The following is a 21,087-nucleotide window of genomic DNA, read 5'->3' on the forward strand; positions in this document are numbered from 1 at the left end:
ACCCCCCCCCCCCCCCTTCTGTGGCAAACAGCTGTCTGTAGGAATTGCCTTGACAGTTTGGTGTGGCTGTGGGTTTAAATGTAGACTCATCTCGTCTGTTCTGCTTTGCAGTTTTCATGATCAAGTGTTGCATTTGTGAAGCGTCAAGCTGATACGGAAATTTACAATGTTTTTTTAGTTTTACTTTGTGACCACCTCATGCATCATTAATAAAGGAGGATGCAGTGCAAATTTGCTTTGCTATATAGAGCTTTGAGTTTCGGACTAAAGCAAGCATCAACTGCTACTACTCAGGTTTTAAAACTCCTAACCCATCAGTAATTATTACACTCCTGCACTGTTTGTGCTGCAGACATGAATGATAGCTCAAATTGTACATTGTGTTGAGCAGAGGTATGCTACTGCTTTTCTGAAAGATCAGACTTTCTTTCGGCAGATGCTAAAATCACATAGACTGACCCAAGCCATATACAGGGACCAGAATATGACTTGGGCCCGAAAGCATCATTCGCCAACTATGGTTGCAATTCCTGTTGTTACTAACATAGTTCAGTGATTCCTGTAAACATAGTTTCAACAAACATTTGCAAACAGCATGGCAAGCTTGGTTGGAACTTGAAGCTACAGCTCTCGAACTGTGGTTAGAAACATTGTTTCTTGTTAGGACGTGCCACTATTCTGTCCTTGTTAAGACATGGACCTAAATGGATTGTGCTCTTGGGCAAAACAAACAACCTAACATGATATTGAATCTATTAACAACAGTCCTATGTTGTTAAACCAATGTGGTTTAAATGACAGAGGTGCAACCTTGTTACTGCGGTTTCGGGAAACAGTAGTGACTAGTTGGCAAGTTTCTCCAGTGATGCACCATACGGTGGTAGTTAATCAGTGATATATCTTCAATTAAGTTTATTTTTCTAGCGAAAATGGAACATTTCTATCAAAATGGAACAGTTCCCGCTCTCTTTTCTTTTTTTCTTTTTATTTTGTGAGGTTTATGCCAGAAAAACGTCTTGCAGTTTGTTTGTTTTTTTTTTTGTTTTGTTTTTTTAAAGATGTGTAGATATTTTCACTGGAAAAGTAAAATGTATAAATATATTTATAGTATTTAACAATATATTTATTAATGTTTAACAATTTTTTTTAACATGCTTCGGTATCTGCGTTGAAATGTTTGGCACTGTCTGATTCTGCACCCATCTGGAGCTGAGCTGTTTTTTCCTCCATCCCCAGCATCTTGATCCTGAGCACTGACCCTAACAACCGCAAGGCCCCTAACTCATCTACCTCGACATCCCTCTTTACCCTGGTACTGGCACTGCTTCACACACAGAAGATAGATGAGCCTGGGAGGTGAGTCCTGTCTCATTTTGACATATATTTGACAAAGATCCAATGTCTCAAATCTCTCTATCTTTCCCTGCAGAACACTGCGTTGCTCTTTCTATCTTAACATTCTTTGGACATTTTCATATCTCACTCAAAACATACTTAAACTCAAGAGCTAAAAATGCAGTGAACAGATGGACTAAAGGGACTCAGTGTCACTGAGTGAACAAGGTTTCAGTATCTTTTCCTCACAGTTTTTAGAATAACCTCTAATGCAGCTCTTTTCTAGAAAGCTTTGTACATAGACAGCTTCCATCTAAGGCAGTATCCTGACCATTATAATCAACATTTTTGGTAGGAAAACAACATTACAAAACTTCCTAAATTCCATCCTGTTTGGTTCCATCCTAAAAATAAATAGCACACACAAATTGTGTAAAATATTTCATTTTTAATAATGCAAAAATTTGAACAGTGATATGAAATTGAACTTGGAGCTCTTCTGGGATTGCTTTCTTTGCTGTCCTTGAACACCAGACTTTCATTTCCTCTCTTGTCAGGTCACAACATCACTCTTAATCTAATGTGTTTTCTTGTACTATCTGTGTGTGAAGTGATGGTTAGGACCGCATTCAGTTTCATTTCTCTCTGTCCACCATTGTCGGGTCATGTGGGTCTGATTCACCACAGCATGTAATGGGTCATTGTCCAAAATGTTCAAAAACATTTTTTCTTGGGAATATTGTTTGAATTGGAAATCATTTAAGGAAGGGATTTCCTATGCACCCAGTATCACTTTCCATTCTGTTAGTTCGTTCCAGTTCTCTTTAACTAATAAAAGCCAGTTCCGTAATGACATGACTTCATTTTTGGTAGGAAAACAATAGCCATACATTAGAAAGTATTAGCAATTATGTTGCTCTGTGTTGTTCTAATTATAACAATTAGGTTCTAATTCTAAAGTTTAAGCATCTGATCTAGCATATTGGTGAATGTCTGTTTACAGCTTTTATAAAAATACTTTCTTGAATTCCAATACAGGCATATTCATTTAGTAAAAGGTAAAGGGTTTAAACAGCAATGATCGTAATACATGCAGCTGTTGAAGAGCCTGATGTTGATTTCAGCACAAACGCTTTTAAACGGTTTCTTATTCAGGTGTATCTTGCAGTCCTAAATTAATCTGCTCTATCAGATTGCAGCTGGATTTAACTCTTATCCTCAGGCAATCCTTTCGATTTTCATTCTGCTTCAAGTGCAGGTCGGTTAACATTTGTTGCCATTGCAACAGCTGTGCATTGTGTGATATAAATAGTGAGAAGAGGAAGAAGCAGTAGAGACAGACCATTGTCCTAATAGGGGTGTTGTCACTATATAAAAACCCTTACATCAGTTCTTATGGGAAAATCTAATAGCTTTTTACTGCTTTATGTTATTGATTGATTGATTAATTAATTTGTTTGTTTGTTTTTCCCCACTGTGAGAAATAAACATTTTAAGAAGGGCACATTCTTGATTTAACTTTGATTACGTAGAGTTCTTTGCAGGCTTGACTTTCAGATCTTTCTTTCTTTCTTTCTTTCTTTCAGTATAAAAGGTGAAAATATTCACCCAAAAATGAAAATTCTGTCATTTACTCACCCTCAATTTTTCTTTTCCAGTAAAACACAAACAATTATTATATATATATATATATATATATTTAGAGAAATATAGAAGCTCAATGCGGACAAGATCTTGATTAGGTTAAAACCTGTTTTTATACAGTCTATAGTTAAAACCGAAACCAAGCCATTCACACAGAACACATATTAAGCACATTTTTAGATGGACAAATACGACTGCTGCATTCGCGTCTCTCACAAGAGATGTAGCCATGCAAAGTTAAAACAGTTTACATTACAGCTCGTACCTGCTAAAAAGCATCTGTTGTGGTTCTGATTATCATGTTTATCGCACTGAAATCATGCGTTTTAAACCATATGAGTTTAAACTTCTTATATACAGTTTTCTGTGAGCACACATCTGAAGCACACGGACAGAAAGCGACTGTCACAGCATGTGATCTCGTACCGGCAGGGATTGTAGGTGGGGGGAGTGAATGTACAGCGCTCTCTCCCACCATCAATACCACGACTGAGGTGCGCTTGAGCAAGGCACAGAACCCCCAACTGCTCCCCGGGCGCTGCAGCAAAATAAAAATAAAAATGGCTGCCCACTACTCCGGGTGTGTGTTCACGGTTTGTGTGTGTTCACTGCTGTGTGTGTGCACTTTGGATGGGATAAATGCAGAGCACTAATTCCAAGTATGGGTCACCATACTTGGCCACATGTCACGTCACTTTCACTTTTTCGTCATGGCTTTAGAGCTGGTACACCATTGTCGCTTGCGAAATCAAATGATGGCGCTGTGGGTGTAAATATACAGATTAAGGGGCGGTAATATTATAATGCAACATCACCAAGGGAGCGAAATCTGATGCGCTCGCTTTCTCAGACGCTTGCAGAAAAAGGCTTATCAAAACAAAGTTACTGGGAGGTTATAAAAAATGTCAATAATTATCGATACCGAATGATATGAAACATTATATCGTTGTTCAATTTTTTAGCTATATCGCCCAGCCCTAAAATATATATATATATATATATAAGTCTTCTGAAACAATTATCTGTAAATAAATACATTTTGTTTGTGTTTCTCTCACAAAGCTGTTTTATGGATTCAGAGCAAAAAGTCGTTTGGACTATTTTTAAGATATTTTATGGTGTTTTTGCTTCCTTTTTGAAGCTTGAAAGCTTCAGTCTCCATTCATTGGAATTTTTTTGGAAATGAGCAAGTAGCACGTTCTTTAAAATAACTCCTTTTGTGTTCCACAGAGGAAAGAAGGTAATACATTTTTATTTAAGTATATATATATTTTTCTAATCTTTAGATGTGAATAACTTTCATTTCTGTAAAGACTGTTAGGTGGAGTCTTTTGACACTGAAAATAAGATAAATGGAGTCATCTGAGATTCCACTGTATTAAGTGGACAAGGAGAGACTATGAAAAAGCAGTGGAAACTATTTTAGGTCACCACTGTGTTGGAGTAGCATTGTGAAATTCAGATACACATGCAAATCTACACTGGTAAGTGTGATGTTTTCATTAGTGGTGCTCTTTTTCACTGATACTGTAATCTTCCTTTTGCTTGTCAGTTGATATGCTGCTCTTACATAATCTAAGAGTTTGTTCACCTTGGTTTACATCTGATGGATCTGCCTTTGTTATCTCAGGAGTTATGTTCTTTGGAAGTGTAGTGGAAGTGATGTGTAGAAAAAGAACAGAACAACACAACCACATGAGGACAGCAGTCAGGCTGGAGGAAGATTAAAACAAAATCACTTCCAGTCTTGCAATAGTTCCTCTTGAAGAGGATAATAGTATTATTTCAAGCCCATATGTCCTGAAGGCTATATTTTGCTAGATACTAATTTTATAATGAAGGCTGGATTATCAGAGTTTTTCCATGTAGCTCACCAAAAGTTAAAATAATTAGCAAGGCATGCCACAAGTAATTTTCTTCACACTCCTTATAATTCACTTCCTCTAGTCACTGATTAAGCCAGTAAATCAAATAATAAGGAATAGTGATATATATATATTCATAATTTTATTGAATTTTAGATACTGTTGATAGTATACAGTCTGAATTCTGCAGCAGTTCTGTAGGAATAGTCACGGCTAGACTGAATGTCCTTGACCTACTGAGTGACTGTAACATCGTTCCTCATTATTCTGACAAATATAATTATTTCAGTTGCTACGAGGGTTTTTATTGGCTGATCCAGTTACAGTGAGTCACAGGTCAGATTTGATTTGCCGAAGGCAGGTGTGAGTGGGTGGGAGGACCATTGATTGGCCAAGTTAGAGAGGTATGCTAATGTGTCTTCATTTACGTCTTTTCTCAAAGCTTCCCAAGACACCGTTTGAAATGAAGGAGAACCACATGATTTTAATAGACCTTCCTTGAGGGAATAATAAACAATTCACTACAACCCTACATATGCTGACCGACAATTCTGTACATGCAATTCATCTGTAGTTATGAGAATAAAAAGCAACATCTGTCAGAGCAGATTCATGTGTAAATATTTTTTTTTTCAATATTGTACAAAGAAATAAACATTCTAATCATTAAATGTTAATATGGTTGTCTGAAAAGCTTGAATTTTTCTTAGGTCATCAGTTCTTATGATATTATGTGACTTTATCTGAAACCAGTTTCCTCAGTACATTTCCTGGTAAATCAGAGTGGAATAAAGTAGAGGTGACTAACATAACAGTGTTTTTTTTTTTTTTTTTTTATAAATCACAAATAATGACATGTGACGTTGTTTTGAATGGCCTCTTGTAGCTTCATCGCATGTTAGAGCGATATTAGAGTGGGTTCTGTTCTTATTCACTTGGCATAGTAAATACACAGCATTGTCAATTCAGCTGAGCTTGCTGTCTGTCATAGTGTGACACCATCTGTCAATGTGTCCAGTGTAGTGTGCTTTAATAAGCCTGAATCAGTAAACTAGTGGGTGGGGTTTGATGGTTTTAATGGATTTGTTTTACGCTTAATTGCACGTCCCACCCACCCAAACACAGTCCATCTTTGACAGGAGCCCCAGAATGCTATTGTGCATCTCTCTCTCTTTTCTCAGCCCACCGCCCCTTTGTCTGTTAAAGTTAAATCTGACAATGGTAATCTTGTTAGAGCAACGATTCACTCAAACTCTCCATGCTGTCTGATTGTGTGTTTTTTTTTTTTACTTGATGCGTGTGTGTAATCAGGCATTTGGAAGAGACTCCTACATCAGAAACAACTGGTGGACAGAATTGCACTGTGGAGTTCATTTTGTGCTGGAGATGACTTGAGCTCATTATGTGTATGATAATACATTATGGTGATTCAGAGTCACTCTTGTTTCGTGTTGGTTTGAATTACACTGCTAATTCACTTCCAGCCTTGAGGAGCCACTCAGAGACTGTTTTGACTGATGTCATTGAGCTGCTGTTTGAGTCACTGTCATTGTTTCAATAGAGGAGACTTCTGCTGTTGCTGTGACTCACTGTAATGTATGAGATTCACAGGCTTCATAACTGTATCTGAAACACATACGATGCTGCCTAGAACATCCAAATCCAATCTTGTCTGTGACACCTCCCATAGAATCGGTATATCCATTGCTGCCTGTGATATCCCACAAATCTGTACTTACATTTTGGCAGTTGAAAGAACAAAAATGGCATCTGCCAGATTGTTTGAAAAAAAAAAAAAAAGAATTTATAACAAAATGTAATTTATAATTTTACATTTTTTTTACTTTATAATTAATTTACGTTTATAATTATATATAAGTATGCATTAAATTATATTTAATCCTTGCTTATATTTAATACACTACTGTTTAAAATGTGGGGTCAGTAAGATTTTTTAAATGTTTTAAAGTCTCTTATGATCACCAAGGCTGTAATCATTTGTTCAAAAATAGTAGGTAAAAACAGCTATACTGTGAAATAATATTACAATTTAAAGAAATAGTTTTCTATTTGATATATTTTAATATGTGGTTTATTCCTGTGATGCAAAGATGAATTTTCAGCATCCATTACTCCAGTCTTCAGTGTCACATGATCCTTCAGAAATCATTTTAATATGCTGATTTGGTGCTTAAGAAACATTTCTTATTATCATCAATGTTGAAAACAGTTGTGTTACTCAATATTTTTGTGGAAACCATGAAAGATTTTTTAGGATTCTTTGATAAATATAAAAATTCAAAACAACAGCATTTACTGAAATAGAAATCTTTTGTGACATTATAAAACAATCGAGCAATTTAATGCATCCTTGCTGAATAAAGGTATTAATTTAGTTTTTTTTTTATACATTACTGACCCAAACTTTTGAATGGTAGTGTACCTACATTATTATTTTTTTATGATGCTTAGTTTGCAAAGTATTTGTTAATTTTTAAGTCATATACTTAAATTAAAATTTCAAGCGGGAGAAATGCAACATTTATTTTCTTAACATAACTATTTTTTCACTGCATATTTGTATTTTTGACATAAATTGGTTTTAGATTAAGCAACAATTGTTGAACTGTCAGGTGATGTACTGTAGATCATCAGACGTGAAGTTGTGCTACCTTGGACGTCACTCTAAAACCAGTTTACTTAAGATGTGCATTCATAACAAAAAGGGCTTTCTTTAACTGACTGGGCAGCAAGGTAAGGTGGACACAGCCAGTGTCTTTATCCAGTTTTGACCAGGTTTGATAGCAGGATTTGTCTATTAGCAGGTGAGTCCCGTTTGTGATCTTGAGGCAATGGTTCATTCCCTGCCCTTTCCGCTGTAGGACTGCAGGCTCTAATGATTTGCAGTGTTTGTTTGCAGCCAAACAGCAGTGTGTCTTTATTCACAGGCTGCCCACACTCCCTGCCGGCTTTACAGACAGGAGCGGATCCACTCCGCTGTGGGTGAGGATGAGTGAGTGTGTCTGCTGAGTTTGGCTAACCACCCGCAGATAGGTCTGCAACCATAAATCTTTTCAGTTCTGAGGGTGGTAAAGGTCTTAAACCATCAGGTTCCACCTCCACGTTTGTTACACAGTGATATCATTGAGTGGAAAAAAACACTGCAGTATTGTTACATGTCACATAAAACATGTTTTCTCCTATACTTAATCAGTGTCTTTGTTTTGTTTTACCAATATTTAAATATACTTAAAACAAGATACATTAAAACAGTAAAACTGTGTATCAGCTACTATATGGCTTCAGACAACATGTAACAGTTCATGAATCTGAGAAGCCTTAGTTCCCATCCACGTGAGCATGTTCAACATTAACAGTATTTAGAATGACTTTTTTACTCCATAAAATTAAGAATTGTCATAGTGACTTTAATATATTATGCAGCTTTGGTTCTACTCAGTTTCACTTCTTTTGGGGATGCTTAGATGTTACTGGTACTCAAAACAATGACACTAATGAATTTTTCTCAAATCTCAACCCATGGTTCATCGTCTCCTCGCATCGTGCTTTCTGAGAGGAGCAGTAGAGACTCCATGCTGATTTGTCCTTGTGGGTAAGCCACTATGTGAGACCTCCGCTTGGAACTGTGTGGGAGAGAGAGCTGTGAACACTCTCTGATTAAACCTGCTCCTCACACATACCGAAGAACCTTACGTGTGTGTGTGTGTGTGTGTGTGTGTGTGTGAGAGAGAGGGAGAGAGAGCAATGGTTGAAAATGGCATGGCGTTCTCTGTATCTGGCCCAGCTTTTGCCAGCTCCTCTACTTTCACCAGTGACCTTCAGCACATGTTTAGGCTGTCTTCTCCTTCTCCTCGTCTCTTTCACAGTCATGCTGATTTCAACCCACGCTGCACGTACAGCTGATATAACTTTCTAAGGGTTATTTTCAAATACTCATTTGCGTAATATCTAGAGGTTTTTCCAAGTACACGTCTAAAGCTCTGGTTCTTTGATGGAGATATGTTGACATTTTACTATTTCCTCAACAAATATAAATAAGTAGACAGCTGTAGAGCCTGAAGCTATTTTTCACAGCATGGTCATTCATTGGAGCTTTTGTTGAAATACAAACCAGATATCTATTATTTTTTTGTCTTTGCTGATCTCTAAGCTATAGGCTGACCGTACGTTCTCTTTCTTCTGGATATGTCCTGGCCGGGATTTCTAAATTTTGTCTGGATTTTGGCTGAAGGTGATGACTGAAAAGTAGTTTGACCAATAGCGTGGACGTACAAAAAGGTGGGATCTACTGAGAACGGTCAAAGCGTGATGCAAATACACATATAATGTATAAGGACTGTAGAGAGCACATAATTTGGGGAAAAAATGCCAAAACCTGGACAATTTAGAAATCCTGGCCATGACACATACAGAAAAAGAGGACATATTGTCTGTGTTTGATAACTAGAAGTTGCTACACATCACACTGAAATGGTTTGACAAAAGCAATTTTCTGTACTATTTTTTCCTATATTGAAACAAGACATTTTAGTGGAAGTTATCAAAAACAAAGCTAGTTATTATGAGCCAGTTAGTCCCTGCTGGTAGATGCACAAAAGTCCAGTTTAGATTTCATTGAGCCTTTAAAAAATGTACAGTTTATGAAAGTTATGCTTGCATATTCCAAGATGATATTCTGGGCTATTGGAGAGGAAAGACTCTGAGATGTTGTGTGTGCAAAATCAATAATGGTAAACAATCATCCCACTAGGATCACATTGTTAGGTCTGTCAGTCCAGTGTTGATTGATTTGCCTGACTCAGCCATGCCAAGAATCTCTCTCTCTTTCTCTCTTGTTGGGGTGTCTCCAGGATGAATACTGGGTGAGTCAGTTGCTTAGAGAGGGGAGGAGTTGTAAGTTTTCACAGTCAGTCATTATTCTACAGTCTTTGAACACACCATCCTAATCAGGCTGGGGAGGGGGATTCACCACAGCAACTGGAGCTGCTGCTTCCTCTGTGTGCTGCCAAAAATAATCTTCCCAAACAGTATTTGTGTCTCGTTTTCCTGTTGAAAATCTACACTTCCTTTTAATTACATACAGTTACTTGATATGCAAAATTGTATATGAAGATTATATTTTAAGTTTTTTTTAACCCTTCTGGCAAATTGTCATTTTCTGAAACTATATATGTGACCCTGGACCACAAAACCAGTCATAAGGGTCAATTTTTCGAAATTGAGATTTATACATCACCTGAAAGCTGAATAAATAAGCTTTCCATTGATGTATGGTTTGTTAGGATAGGGCCGAGTATATTTAGCCGAGATACAACTGTTTGAAAATCTGGAATCTGAGGGTGCAAAAAAATCAAAATACTGAGAAAATCGCCTTTAAAGTTGTCCAAATTAAGTTCTTAGCAATGCATATTACTAATCAAAAATTAAGTTTTGATATTTACAGTAGTAAATTTACTAAATATCTTTATGGAACATGATCTTTACTTAATTTTAAAGTTGTCCAAATGAAGTTCTTGGCAATGCATATTACTAATCAAAAATTAAGTTTTAATATATTTACAGTAGGAAATTTACAAAATATCTTCATGGAACATGATCTTTACTTAATATCCTAATGATTTTTGGCATAAAAGAAAAAACAATAAGTTTGACCCATACAATGTATTTTTGGCTATTTCTACAAATATACCCCAGCGACTTAAGACTGGTTTTGTGGTCCAGGGTCACATATATGTCTGATTTTCCAGTAAAAAAATCTAAACATCTTTAAAACAATATGCATTTACATCAGATGCAAATCACTATAAAATAATCTTAGAGATTGTATTGTGAAATAAATTTTATTTGTTTTAAAAAAAAATTTTTTCTCAAACTCATGGCAGTTATGTTCTGAAAAGGTATTATGTTCAATTTTCCAGTAAAAAAAGAAAAAAAAATTCTAAACATCTTTAAAACAATGTACATTCACTTCAGAAACATAATTTCATAGTACCTATTTTAAATTCTTTACTTTAATTCATTTAAAAAATATATTTAAATTTTTTTTTCTGAAACAGTATTTATCATTATTTTCCTGTAATGAAGATATATTAATGGGAGAAGCAAAATTGTTATTGTGTGGGTGCTTTTGTGCATCTGTATTTGTGTGCATGGATGTTTTTTTGGCCTCTGGCTCAGATCATCAAGGTGGTTGCCCTCAGTATTTTGTTCATGTTTTCAACTGGAGACAGGAGGGAGGGGAGCTCAATGTCATTTAGTTTCCTCTGGCATTCCAGCACCTTCTCACGTCTACACCAATTACCGCTGCCTTCTGATGGGTTCAGTATGTGCACCGTCACTTTTGATCACACCTCACAGGAACACGAGCACCTTGACTTCTTTCTGACATGATATCTCTAACAACATGCCATACTCCGTCATGCATGGAAACAGACGTCACGTTTGTAGCGGTGACTCATGTTTCAGTAGGCCGTTATGCTGCTGCATGTTTCTATCACCTCTCTCCTCTCCCTAACAGTTTAGAGACACTGCTGTTCATTCTAGGTAAGCTGTCAGGAAGCGAATGAAAGTGTGGCTAATTGTTTGTGCTGATTAATATGAGATCATCGCTCGTCTCAAGCGTTGTCTAATTCCAGATGGAAGTCTGCTGCAAAATGTCACCCATCATAATGCTCCAGAAATGTCAAAAGTTTGGTATTTTAATGAAGACATTTGGACAAAATTGTGCAAGTGTGCCAGTGGCTGTCATTGCATGTGTGTACAGATTTGTACATGGCTCTTAAAGAAATATGCCTAGTTCTGTACAACTGTACATCATTTGTGGCATAATTATGTTAATTGCCAGATAAATTATGTTCCACTTGTCCCTACTTTTTTTTTTTTAATAGAAAAAAAAAATCACAACTCATCTCAAAAATCTTTTTTTTGTTGAGCTCATTCAGACAGAAAAAAGTGAAGAGGTTAATATGAAAACATGAGTGGTCAGATAGCTTGACAATAGTTTGAATATGAGTTCTCTTAATAAAATGATTGTATTATCTTATTCAGCTTATGTGGTGCTTATCAAATCACAGCCAATGTTGATGGGAGTTATAAGAGATATGAAAGTGGAGGCTTGGGGTTTTTCTACAGCTCTTTGCATTTCTAGCAGTTGTGTAGGGATAAATTGTGAGCTCACAGTAAAGGCAGGTAGAGATACTTCAATACTTCTACTACTATACATAATTGCCTTAGTTTCATAGATTATGACTGAGGAGCATTTCACTGATTGGTGCAATATTCTCATATCCTTTTACATCATAGAGGCAGCTAATCTTGATATGTAGTAGCAATACTTTTCATTTCTTTGTATGTAATACCTGAGAGAAAAACTACTGATTGCACCTTTAATGGACTGCTTAAATGATCTTTCTTACTGAGTTGTTACTGTTTCAAGGTTTATATCTGGTTTTTGTTTGTTTTTCTGCAGGTGGTGCTTGAGTGGAGTCCTACTGGGAGAAGTAATGCTCTGTGTGTAGACCTTCCCTTATTCCAACCATGAGTCACCAGGAGGTGCCGCATGGCCAGGAGTTGAGAGAGGTGGCTGAGGCAGACCTGGAGCGTAGGGGCCCTGAGGGCCAACAGCCCCCCTCATCCCACCGTAGACGCCATGACAATGGAGATGGCAGCTCCCGCTCCGGTCGCCCCCGCAACCACCACAGCAACCACGGTACGGAGAATAACCACTACCAGTCCCAACAGCAGGGGGCCCCACGTTACCGCAGGTACGAGGGATCTAACGGAGGGACGAACCGCACACGTGCCACAAGAAGGCCAGCAGAAGAAGGTGATACCGAACAGCAACCCGTTCAGCAGCCCATACCGAGACCTGCAGTGACACGTTACCGCAGACAGGGGGACAACGAGGCCCGAATCCGGGCGCAGCAACAGAGACAGCGACAGCGGGAGAGGCAGCAGAGAGATGCAGAGAGAGCCGAACAGCACAGGCTGGAACAACAACAGCATCTCATCTCTCCTACACAAGCCATGCTGCCCACTAGAGAGCCAGAGGAAGCTGAGGAAGACGAGGGAGATGCCGGCAGCGCTTTGGCCCGATCCGCCAGCACAGAGAGTGGCTTCCACAACCACACAGACCGTGCAGAGGGGGATGCAGTCATGGTCCTGGAAGCAGAGCCTGAAGACGAAAGCACATATGGCATCCCACTTCGCCCGGAATCGGAGGAGTACACAGAGAGCGCAGAGTCGGAGCAACAGCACGGTGGTCCAGCTTACCGCCAACCCCAATACCCACCTCAGCCTCCGCCGCTACCTCGAGAGCCCCTGCCCAATGCTGAGAGGCCCCATGACGCAGAGACGATAAACCCCAACTACTCCAATTATGTTTACACTCAACCCATGTATCGCAGTCCTACCGGAGCAGGAGAGGCCCATGAAGGTGGAGCAACAGAAGATGAGCCATACTCTGAGCCCTACGCTGAATACACCCTTCAGGAGCACGTTTATGAGGAAATCACGGACGCCCCCTCGGCCAAAGCTGAGGGACAGACTCCACAACAGCACAGGGCAGAGTTCAAGCTCTTCGATCGTGACTTGTACCAGCAACAGGAGGCTGTTGGGTCCAGGCTCCACCACTATGACGAGCGATCCGACGGAGAGTCGGACAGTCCCGAAAAAGAAGCAGAGTTTGCCCCGTACCCCCGTGCCGACAGCTGCGAGCAGGATGAGGACATTGACCAGATTGTGGCAGAGGTGAAGGAGAGTCTGAGCTCACAGAGCCTGGAGCGTGTCGCTATGGGCCTGGACAAGGACGGTAATACAGAAGAAGAGTGGTCTGAGTCAGAGTCCCATGGTCAAATGGACGAAATCAAACCCCCGGAGCCAATAAGTGAAAGAGATGGTGTAGAGCAGCCCCCCAGAAGTCCCTCAGAAGAGCTAGCTCCAGTTGTTAGGAGCAGTCGTGAGAAGAGAGACGCAATCTCACTGGCTATTAAGGACATCAAAGAGGCAATAGAGGAGGTGAAGACAAGGACAGTCCGCTCGCCCTACACGCCAGACGAGCCCAAAGAACCCATCTGGGTAATGAGGCAGGACCTGAGTCCTACAGCAGAATCTGACCTGCAGCCATCTCTAGGGGCTGATGTGAGTATGAGCCGCACCATGTAAAATGTCCTGTTGATGCTCTGCAATTTACGTTTTGTAGCATCATTACTACTGATGTTTTTATTTCTGTAGTATAATCTTGCTTACAGAGTTGCTCTTTAAGGGACAGTTCACCAAAAAAATAAAAATTCTGGGACCATATTCTCCTTCCAAGCCCATAAGACTTTAGTTAACCTTTGAAACACAAATGAAGATATTTTTTAGGGATGCACCGATACCACTTTTTCCAGTACTCGCCCGATACGATACTTTTATTTTTGGTACTTGTCAATACCGAGTACCGATACCGATATTTTTATTGCATTTGTACATGTTTTAAATATTGGGTACAGAAACCAAAAGGGTATGTATAAAGTTAGTTGGTTAACTTCATTTATCAAATAGATACAGTCAAACCAAAATTTATTCAGACACCTTCAACATTTCTCACATTATCACAGTTTATTCGCTATAGTTTAGAAAATGGTAATAAAATATGACAAGAACTCAGAGTTACACTGTGTCAGAACAAATTCATCTTGATAATGCTAGATAATTCTGATAGAAAGGTATGTAATAGATTACAATCAACCAAAAAATATTCAGACAGCTGTTAGTATGACAGTATTTACACAACTAGCAATACTTAGTCGGGCAACCCTTAGCCTCAATGACAGCCTGTAGTCTCCTGGGCATGCTGTCACCCAGCTTCATGAAAACCTCAACTTCAGTTTTTTTCCCAGACTCGGTCTGAATAATTTTTGGACCCAAATTTGTATCAATTTTACTGGTAGTCCACTGTATGAAGAATTTTTGGGTATGATTTGTCACAGTTTACTTTATTTTGCTATCCTCACTTACATAAATGAACTATAGTGTCCTGCACCCACTAGTAAAAAAATATCAAAAATTATATCTGGTCTCTGAATCATTTTTGGTTTCACTGTATATCCTTCGGTTATTTTCACACGTAATTATGCCCATTAAAATGTATTTTACAAGTTTTTGTTAATTTTACTGTTCATTTTTTTGCTCTATGGTACATCATCTTTAATTTAATAGCATTAGAGCAGCGGCTTAGTACTGTAATCACGCGCTTTGCTGTAATAATGCAGGGAACCACTCGTTATAAATCTCCTAACTGTGATATTTTCAGAAATAGAAGTCGCGTTTTTTCATCTGAAACGTGCTGCGATTTATATTCCAAAGCCACTCATATAATGCAGAAACACTCAAGCAAGCAAAACACGCGCAACGCCTGCACGTGTTTGTACTGATGCAGAATAGTACAGTCTAGCGCATTTCACACAGGCTGCTAGATTCACTTTCGCTAGAAAGTCGTGTATGCCTAAGGTTGAAAATAAATGATGATTATAGTGAATGCCCCTATGAATGGTTTTATTTGTACGATTTCGTTTTAATTCAAATGATGCGTGCTAAGTGAGCGAACATCAAAGATCACACAACAGAAGTGCGCGCGTGCTCTCTCTCGCTCTCTCCCTACCGTTAAGTAACTTGTGCATTGTTTTACTTACTTGTCTTTGACATATCCGACCGAACTATAAACTTTCCAATGATGTCTGTGAGAAAGGTATATTCACTCGACAAGCTCGCGCATCTGCGCCGCCGCGCGCTCAATCCACTCAGCGTGCTTTGTTTATCAGCTCGCACACATCAGCTATACAGGCGTTAATACTGAATGTTTAACATTATATTCATTGCATACATATACTTCGTAGTAGACATCCATAACTCCTTTCTGCTGTCTGTTGTCAGTGTTTCTTTGTTTAAATATGGCGCTTATCACATGCTGTGTGGTATCGGCGTTTGGTATCGGGGCATTTTAACGAGTACGAGTACGAGTACAGGAGGCCAGTATCGGGCCCGATACCGATACCAGTATCGGTATCGGTGCATCCCTAATATTTTTAATAAAAACCTGAGAGGTTTCTGTCCATTGTTTCCTCCATTGTCCATGTCCATGTAACCAAACTTCAGAAAAGGTCACAAAGGCCTGTTCATCAAAACCGTTAATCATATAAAGCGATTGTATGTCTACACGTGACTTGAAGTAAACCACTCAAATAATATGGATTCATTTTACGATACCTTTACAACATTTTTGGTTCTTGGTTACCTGAACTTTCAATGGAGGGACAGAAACCTCTTAGGTTTCATTAAAAATATTTTAATTTGTATATTTAAGGTTATCCAAAGTCTTAGCGGTTTGGAACGACATGAGGTTGAGATGTCAGGATGACAGTAAACAATGACAGGATTTTCATTTTTGGGTGTACTATCCCTTTAAGCACATTTACATCACACATTTACATTCTTCATCTGTTTGTCCAAGTATTCATGGCTCAATGCATCATCAGATATTTGAAGGATTAAATACACATCACCTAAGCTTTTCTTTCAGAGCAAGCACTCAACACAGAGGCCAGTTGTAGTCTAGGTCAGCAAAAACTGGATGAGTACAATTTCAGTTGGACTAAACGTTTTAAACTGCTTTTACGCTACACGATTTTAGCCCTGATTCTCCACTTGTCAGCAGTTAATAAAACTGAGCCTCAAAATCACAGGCCCGCTCACATAAGTGATGATCACAATGTGTGAATTTTTAAGGATGTGATCTGAGAGATGTGTCAGAGAAGCCCAAGAGCAGGTTAAATGTCTAGACTTGTCTGAGACTCCTGCAGTCCTGCAATTTATCTTGACTTGAGTCTGATGGATTTGAAGTCGTATCGTTTGTGGGCAGCATTAGTCCGACTGGTATTGAACTTGTAAATTAAAAAATAGGAGATTCTGTGATTGTTACATCTGCCTTAACAAACTGCCTTTAAAGCTAATGTTACAAAATTAAATAGCAAAAAGAAACCGGTTTCTCAAACATTTCACCCCACGGCAACTGTTCAGGGTTTGGCTCAGTGTTTTACTGGTCAGCACTGGTAGTTTGGCCCTGCTTGTAGATGCTGTAACTATACCTTTCTGAGGGCAAGGTTTTCTCCATTGATGTCTGTTAAATTCTAGGTCTGTATTCTGACAATAATAAATTATTTGAAATAAAAATATGAATCATTAATATGTCATTATATAATAATATTTTATTTGTTTGTTTACCATTTATAATTTACCAGTGCCTAATTTTTAAAAGCACTCTTAAAATTATTAAATAATTATTAATTAATTATGAGATATTTTTCCCTGTCTTCTATTCAATAGTGAAGGGTTTAGTTGAATAGAGTGATTAGATATGTAGGCCTATTTGCCTTTATGTAGTTTACTTTATGATATTTGTAGCAGGTGCAGCAAATGACAAAAACAATCTCTCAGGGAGGATGTGTACAATTGCATTGTTGTTCTGCTCGGCTGAAGCAGCCTTGCAGGGTGAATCGCATCATTCTTCTGGTCGTGACTTCATCGCTCTTTCACTGTTCTTTTCTGGAGAGGACGGTGCCACACACTAGTCTCTGTCTCATGAGTAGTGCCTGCCACGGCGCCAGACAAATTGCATGTCGCTAGAAAATGAAGACTGCTCGCACTCATAGAACGGATCTCCTTATCCGTGGCTTGGAGGGCTCATCTATATTCTGTGAGTGCTACACATGACCAGCATGTGTAAATGAAGCTGTCCTGTCCTCAGCCACAACAGACGTTGTCTGAACAGAGCAGAGAGAGAAAGATGAGCTCTCGGTATAAGTAAGGCAGCAAAATTACCATGTCTTTACTTGATTTACTTTGCTTTTTTCTCACGCTCTTTATATCATCCATCCTTCTCTTTTTTCTTCCCATTAGCTTTGATAAGTATTACCCTTTTTATTAACATAATGAGTAGATGTCATTCAAGTATGCCCACGGTTGGTATTAACTTAATGGTGTCTTGAGATTTTTGATATCTTTTCTTTTGTTTTCCATTTACATAATTAATAGATTCAGTGCTGCCTAATTTTACTCAATCGCAGTTGAATCAGTCACATTGTCTGTTATCAACACATTACAGAAATACACATACTCTGTCTCACTAAACAAACAACGCAAATCCAAGCTCCTCTGTTGTCTGTTTCGACAGTGTTAATTAATCACCATTGTTTGTCTGAGCAGTATTCATGAGCACAAGGCCTCATTTGGACGCAGTTCTTAAGGATCGAGGGCTTTTGGCACTCTGATGAGAGTGAACTTTTCCTTGTGCATTCAGAGAAAAAGTAAAGAATTGCACTTAATTGAAAACTCCCAGTGGGAGCTTAAAGAAGACACCAGCCGCCACCCACTGCAATTATGGTTGAGTTTGTAAATGAATGTGCTGATGATATATTTTTTTTATGTGCCAGCTTATTATTTTTGGCCTCATATCCCACAACGTCTTTTTATTCAGGCAACTGTAGAAATAGCATTTCTTAGTGTTACAGTATTTTAATATTATTTACTATTATAGTATTTATTAATATTTTGAATTAGCTTTTATTTGTATATTTTTAGTTTTCATTTTAATTTTTGTTTTAGGTTTTGCTGATTTTGATTATTATTGCTGATTATTTTATGTATTTATTTTTTTTTTTACTTAAACAGCAGTTAGAAATATTGCCTGGCAACTAACTAAAATAAATGTTTGTTTTTATGTTTAATTTCTTCATTTAATATTTCTATTTTATTTATTTCCGCTTTAGTTCAATTAGCGAAAAAAAATGTTGAATAGTATTTTATAGATTAGTTAACAAATTATAGATTATTTTATAGATTAGTTAACAGTAACAATACTGGTGTTTCCATATGCAGTTAGATCTGAAAGTCTGAGACCACTAGTGAAAATACAATTTCAGATTTTTTACTTTTTTTCCATTACAAATTCTATTAACAATCTCAGTAAAAAGCTGTCAGTTAACATGAATTTGGTTTGTCTGTCTTCATTTATTAATAGCAACACTCAAACTCCACAAGTTTGTGCGACAACCTGATGATCATGTTCTCCAGCATGATTTGAGATGATCCAAAGAACCTCAAAAGTTCATAATCTATTTTTAAAATTCTCACATTTGATTCATGACCTAGAAATAAAGCAGTATCTGTTTCTTGTTAATTTTATATCATAACATTTCATCTGTTTAAAATTAAAAACCGTTGATGTTTCTCAACTTCTCAGAACTTAAAAATGATTGTCTTAACGATCTTTGTTCTGATCATGTAAACAATTTTCTGGAGTCTTTCAGTGAATGCTAAACAGTCATGCATCTTGCAAAGTTGCTCTGAACTTGGTGGTGTCCTGCCCGCTTCCATTCTCTGTTGTTCTCAGAATTTGACATTTCATCAGAAGCCTGTTATTTTTTCCCTCCACAATATGATTTATTTAGTACAGTAAGAGACGGCCTGTAAATAATTCAGCAAGGCTCATGTAACACTTGAGAAGAAAAACCGCCTTCTTCCCCTGCCCTGCATTAATGCTTAACGTGCTTGAAATTAATTAATTTATTTATTTATTTTAAGTATTATACATTTCTTGTACAAGTTCACTGTATGGGTAATGTAAAATCCAGGGTGTGTTGAATTCAAGTACAAATTCAAAAGCAAGTCAATTATTAATAGTGACTTCTAATAGTATTAGCTAAGTGCTGATTATTCCACCTGTGAACAGAGACTTTAGCAGAAATGAGTGTTTTTCCACAGGCCTGCACTGATGTTGCGTAGTGTAGTGGTCTCTGATCCAAGTCACTCTTGAGCGATCTGTTCCAGGAACAGTTTTCCTGTAGGGCTGTAACAGGAGCCGTGTTCACCTCTGTTGTCTGGAGCCAGTGTGAACTTATCAACGCGAGTTTGATGAGAGAGCTAGAGGCTCTTATGTTCTTCTCTCTCGTACTCTGGTCCAAAGAGCAACATCTGCTTGATTTGAGTGTATCCTGTGGGAGAATATTTTTCACTGCAGCTTTTGGAAGCATTTATTGATATGGAAAATTTTTGGATGTATCCGGTAGATCGCCGCCATGGTGATGAGGTGAGGAGTTCGTTGTGTGAATGTGCTCTGGGTTTATCTGTCAATGTTTCAGTACTTCAGATATGTTCATTTGAATGATAATTATAAGCTAAAGTGAGAATGTTCTTCAATTTTCATTCTACATATCTGATGATATTATTGTCACGGAGATACATTGTGGGACTGTGCAGTATTTATATGTTATGACAAACATGAACCGAAATTATTTTTTAATATTTTATCCAAATGCGCTCTAGTTGAGGGTATGACTCATTTGTTCCCTAGTATTTCACATTTCGGCCTCTTCAGAGAGATGAGGTGTAGTTTTGAGATGGCAATATAAGAAGACCGATCTCTTATGTACTTTTCTTTTGTAATTTTTCCCCCCTTGACCTGCTGTCTGAACGTTTAACGGATACGTCTGACTGAAACTTGACAGTTTCAAATTGTCACATTTTTGCATGTCTTTTCATTATATCACAATCTGTTTCATTTACCTCATTGCTTTGCTTTTAAAATTCAATTAAAATTCAAAATAACATTTTAAAATGTACTTTTTTGTTTATTTTGTTTATTTAAAAAAGCATGAAGACTTTAATTGATCTAATATACTCTAAATGTCACATGAGTAAATGTAGCTTTTATATTTCTTCAATCAGTTGTCCAAAATAATAGACCGTAAAGCATGTAATATTAATTAGTATGTCTCTTTTGTCCAGTCACCAGGCTCAGACTCCACCTCCCCACAGGGGGCGGAGTCTTCCAGCCATCACCTGCCATCACACGAGGGGAGTGACAGCTTTGAGTCTCCGTCCCCAGCCAGTAAAGAGGTAGGAGGCTATGAATAAACCTCTAAAACTGTGCTGAAATTGGATGATTCTTAATTATTATTGGTAATAATATCCAGTAGGTGCTCTAGGAACTTAATTAGACCCATATTATAGGCGGCAGCATTAGAGTTCTGACTCAGTGTGATATAGAAGTTATTATAAATTATCCACGATACTGTTGAAATAGATTAATTGGAGCAAATAAAGTTTAAAACATATTAAAGTTTTGCTATTTATTGTGTGTGTGTGTGTGTGTGTGTGTGTGTGTGTGTGTGTGTGTGTGTGTTTA

At 37.8% G+C, this 21,087-nt stretch overlaps 1 protein-coding gene across 2 annotated transcripts in view; it reads left to right on the forward strand.

The window, feature by feature from the left end:
* The window catches only part of LOC107756314 (amyloid beta A4 precursor protein-binding family A member 1-like), a 50,388-nt gene that overhangs the window by 16,386 nt on the left and 12,915 nt on the right, over nt 1–21,087 (forward strand). For both annotated transcript variants that reach the window (XM_016573359.1, XM_016573360.1), the window contains exons 2-4: nt 1,237–1,356; nt 12,334–14,003; nt 20,688–20,798. In XM_016573359.1, the coding sequence (XP_016428845.1) occupies nt 12,402–14,003; nt 20,688–20,798 (1,713 nt within the window). In that variant the 5' untranslated portion in view covers nt 1,237–1,356; nt 12,334–12,401. The remainder of the gene's footprint in view (nt 1–1,236; nt 1,357–12,333; nt 14,004–20,687; nt 20,799–21,087) is intronic.

Source organism: Sinocyclocheilus rhinocerous, unplaced genomic scaffold, assembly GCF_001515625.1.
Source record: "Sinocyclocheilus rhinocerous isolate Xijiao unplaced genomic scaffold, SAMN03320098_v1.1 scaffold1043, whole genome shotgun sequence".
NCBI classification, from domain to species: Eukaryota; Metazoa; Chordata; class Actinopteri; order Cypriniformes; family Cyprinidae; genus Sinocyclocheilus; species Sinocyclocheilus rhinocerous.